Genomic DNA, 4,723 nt, shown 5'->3' on the forward strand with positions numbered 1-4,723 from the left:
AGATGCACCGTGATGATGTAGTCACAGTGTAAACCTGCTCTTTACAGGACGGTGAATTCTTAGATTCCAGTGAATTGTCTCACTCTGAACAGTCTTAGAAGAACAGTCCCAGGACCTTACCTGGAGCCTGTCACCCACCTAATATTGGGTGCTTGATAGGGAGGAGTGTTTTGTGGAGGAGTTGATGGGTTCCTTACTGGCAACACACATACCTACCTCAACGTTGTCGCATCTGTTGTTTCTTATGAGGCTTAACTGAGGCAGACAGATCAATTTTAAGTAAAATTGAGGAGTGTTATTTGGTTACAGAGAATTTTCCCAAGACGGTAATCTCCTTCCAGCAGGAAAAACAGTGGATTTAACTTATCGTTATTCTCATGGCTTTCATGTAACAGGTGGCGAACTGCCCAATAACTTTCCTCTCCCAAGTGCATCTACCAGCTGTCTGTCCTCAGCTTTTCATCCATGACGAGAGGTACAGTTTAAGCAGAACAGAACTTAAAATTGGCTGCTTAAAGGCACAACCCTACCAGTTAAGAGCAAAAGTTTATTATGGAGACCAGTTGGTTACTGAAGGGCTCCAATCGAGGTCTAAGAGCTATGCCCAGCCTCCTTGTTTCATTCTGGCATACTGATACTCAAAGACGGCAGCCTGGACCTCATTTCTTATGTGGCTTTAAACGACTATATCAGAGTAACTGAGGCTGCACAGCTGTGACAAAATGGTAATTCCAATCTAATTACAATTTTGCATTGATCTGTACTTAACACACTTGTGCACACACATTGGGATTTCAGTCCTTGATCATTTGCAAATGGAAGTTGGTCATGCTTAAAGGTAATTTATTTTAAAATAACTATTGGATCAGCTTAAGAGAACCTCTAACTCCTTCTGCTTCAAATGATCTTGTTTCAGTGCCGATTTCTCCCAATGCACGCTTTATGTTTAAATTTTGGTTTTCTGCCGGTGTTAATTGCTTCTGTCAGATACAGCCAGCCAAGTGATCATTATCAAAGACCTAGATTCTGCTTTCAGTTGCTTCCGTAAAATTGCTGTAGTCTTCAACCAGTGTGAGTGAAGATATTGCAGATTTACATCTGCGTAACTGAGCTCATACTTATTGTGTCCTGCATTGTCATAGGAATGCATACATTGATTTAAATGAAGTTTGGTAATTCTGCCATCAGGACTTTTGTCCTTAATTGATATTGATTCAAGCTCACCATGCTTCCTTTTACTAATTCTCGGGTTCTCTTTTCTTTTTGATCTACAGGACTGTGTGCAGTTAAACCAGTACAAGCTACAAACTGAAATTGGCAAGGTATTTTATTATTTATTATTCATTTAACATGAATTTATTAAATTAAATTATTATTAATTTAACATTTATTAACAGTAGCAGCCAACAGCTTCATTGTTCTGTGCACTGTACCCCCCATGCGCCCTCCATCCTCACCCCCATCCCACACATAATCCCTGCTCTGGAGATCCTGCAGCCTTTATTTTCTTCTCACCTGTTACTTTTTTCTATTTTCCTCTAGATCAATGTAGAACAACTTCCTCTGAAGTCTAAATTTATTTTCCTTCCAACTGAAAGTAATTTTGTTGACTCCCTTCCAGGTTGTTTCTTGCCAAATGTAACACGAAGGACCTTAATGTATTAGTATAACCAACTAGAAAAGAAAGATAAAGGCAGGCATTTGCTCTGCATCAGGACTAGTTTAGTTTTTATTTTCATGTAGAAGTTGCTGATTTAATTCCATTCGGTATTTAAAGGACTCTAAGTGATTCCAGAGAGATTTGGTGGAAGTTATTTAAAGGTCTGAATTGGTGAACAGTTAAGACACCTGCATGATTGGACCCCTGCCATAGCTGCAGATGGGTTGATAGACTGCTGTTTTCTAGAAGCTGGACCTGCTGTTCCCAGCTCTGTACTTCAGTTGAAGTGACTACACCTGCTGCTGCACAGTTCCATTAAAAGGGATTTTTAGCCCTAACTCTACAGATCAGACTCTTCACTGTACAGAATGGGGTCTCCTTGCTTACAAACTATCTCTGTGGATTAGTTAAAGGATCCAGGTTAGCAAGTGTCAGGCTTTAAGAAGAGAGGTGTCTTCTGATCGTACTGTGACTTCACTCTGCAGCTAGCCTAGGGTAGGGTGATGACTGATGTACATCAAAGCATACACATGCTTGATCTCCAAGTCTTAGCACCTGTTTTCTGTGATGGAACTACAACATTTGCCTCCTTGCTCTTCCTTGCTCTGTCGCTATCCACACGGTGAATAGCGACAGAGAGGATGGCAGCTAATTTCTGTTGGAATCACTTGAGGGCGTATATCAATGTATATGCCATAGCAGTAGTGTGTCCTAGCTGGCAGGTTCCTGCACACACCCACCCCACCTTCTCCTGCGGGTATGTCCCAAACCTGCAAATACATCAATGGGGCTGCTCCAGGATCTCTCTCTGCACCTGTTCTTGAGACCTCAGCCTCTGGTATGTTTGTGACTGGCAGCTGGGGATGACCCCGAAGGGGCCTCCCTGGCATATTTCTGGTTTTGGAGTGTGTGTGCAGGAGCCGGTGGGTAGGGCATACTTAGGAATGACCTGACTGAGACATACTGTTGGTGTAGTGTAGATATATCCAGAATGCATCCGCTAAGGTGAATAGTGTAAGACTACCATAGATGGAGAGTCCTGGAGACCCTTGCTAATTCTGCTTCACTTCCTCAGACTTGAAAAGTCTCATGCATGGCTAGCCTCTGAGAGGGCTTTGCACAGAGCTTTGCACAGAGCCTAACTCAAAGCCCGAATGACATGCATTATCCTAACCCTAGTGAATAAAAGGCAGGTTCACTACTAGAAGCTTATTTCACGAGTTAAAAAGGATTGTTTGGATCTGTGCATTTGCTTCTGCCCCATTACATTTTTAGGAAGCAGCAGGAAATGCAGAACTGGTTCGAGGATCTTCCATTGCTCCAGTGTGTTTGGAATCTGTGAATTCAGCTTTGGGTCCTGCCTCCATTTAAAGCTAAATGAAATCTCATAAAATGAATGGAAATAGCACGTGCAGTGAGAACAGTGTGTGTGTGCGCGCGCGCGCGTGTGCACGTGCATGGAAGGGAAGGTTAGAGGAGGGGTTATAATTATATTTTTATGTCTCTATTGTAAAACCTTGAGTGTTTAATATAAAATGAACACCTAGGTAGAATTCTTGCAGGCCCTACCTGATCCTGGAGGCTAACTTTTGCTGTATTTTGATGGGTTATGTGGAACTAAAGGATTATCAGGGCTTTCTGCACTGGGGAGAATCTCACTTCTGTTTTTCTAATTTAACACATTAAGCAATTCACGTTGGGCCTGACCCAAAGCCCAGTGAAGTCCCATTCCCACTGATTTCAGCCCTCTCAGACTGTGGGTCAGATCCTATTCCACCTTGTAGGCGACCTAGTGAATATAGACCCATAAGTGTGATTTTGTTCCACTCTGCTTCAGTCTTAAAAAACAGCTAATGTGAAAGGATAAGTTCTTCTTTGGCTTGCTGCTGTTTGTGACTTCTTAGTAAGGCTGAGATGATGGGCTCTTACAGAAGTAGTCGTGTTAATATTTTTTCAGGGATTTAAGCTGGGTAAAAAAAGTTCATACTTAGGTGCCTAATGGGTGGACTAGGATCGGCCTTTCGGGCTTCATTCCAGCTCTTATTAAAGTCAAAAGAAATGCACCTAATACTTTAAACAGCCCTTACTTTGGTTCTTATTCAACAGGTATCTGAGAGGAATCTTGTTATAGTTTAATGTCTTGGCCATGTAAAATTTATGGTGTTGTCACAAAGCCAGGTGAAATCCAGTGAGGTTGACTGAGTTTCGCTTTGAGCTCTTATCCCAGCTGGCACGCTCCACACAACTTTAGCCCTGATCTTTAAATGAACCGCACCTGACCGGGCAGTGAAAAACAGCAATTTACACAAGCTGACGAGAGAATCTGCACAGTGCAATAAAAATGGTGCCGGGCATGACTTTGTGGATGGGGATTGATGAGCACATAAAAGCACATGCACACCTGACTTTGAAATGTAATTTTCCTCAGTGCTCAGCTTAGAATAGAAATTATGACCTTGGCTCAGGGCATTTTCTGAGGATTAATAATCAAGAGGAGTTAATGGCCTGAGGCACTGCTCTTTTGAGATGGTTATTAATCCCTGGGAAGCGCTCCATGCCTCCAATATTATTGTCCAAATGGAAGAGCTGCCAAAAAAGAAAGACTTTGTCCCTAACACTGCAAATGACCATGAAAAGGAGAGAGAGCCCCTCCTTTCCCTCCCTCCTAGTGTGCAGATATCTGATTCATCAGACTTCCCTTTTGTAGGTGAAGGCAAGTGGGCACTGGGTAGTGTGCAGTGTGCCGTCACCTGGAGTGTTTTCTCAAGGCCATGGAGGGAGGTAGTTTTTTTTATTTTTTCTCTCCCAAGGCCAAACATTTGGAGCATTGAGCAGCAGGCAGACAAAGCAGAGCAGCTGAGCTGACTGTGTAATTTGTGTTTATTTATAGGGTTCCTATGGTGTTGTGAAGCTGGCCTACAATGAGAGTGATGACAAGTATTACGTAAGTGCTGCTCTCCCTTTGTCACTGGATGCTGTTGATGCTTCTGATTCCCTTTCACATCCCGGAGAACTCCTCTCTGCCTTGCTTTCTTCTTCTCCCCCCCCCCCCCCCCCCCCCCC

The 4,723-nt window shown here is 43.0% G+C and overlaps 1 protein-coding gene across 1 annotated transcript in view; it reads left to right on the top strand.

Annotated features, from left to right (window-relative positions):
- Positions 1–4,723, top strand: part of CAMKK1 (calcium/calmodulin dependent protein kinase kinase 1) — a 169,958-nt gene that overhangs the window by 45,235 nt on the left and 120,000 nt on the right. Inside the window, exons 2-3 of the mRNA XM_019511430.1 lie at positions 1,275–1,322; positions 4,551–4,604. Coding sequence (XP_019366975.1) covers positions 1,275–1,322; positions 4,551–4,604 — 102 coding nt within the window. The remainder of the gene's footprint in view (positions 1–1,274; positions 1,323–4,550; positions 4,605–4,723) is intronic.

This window comes from Gavialis gangeticus, unplaced genomic scaffold (genome assembly GCF_001723915.1).
Source record: "Gavialis gangeticus isolate Ggan-Ray unplaced genomic scaffold, GavGan_comp1, whole genome shotgun sequence".
Lineage (NCBI taxonomy): Eukaryota > Metazoa > Chordata > Crocodylia > Gavialidae > Gavialis > Gavialis gangeticus.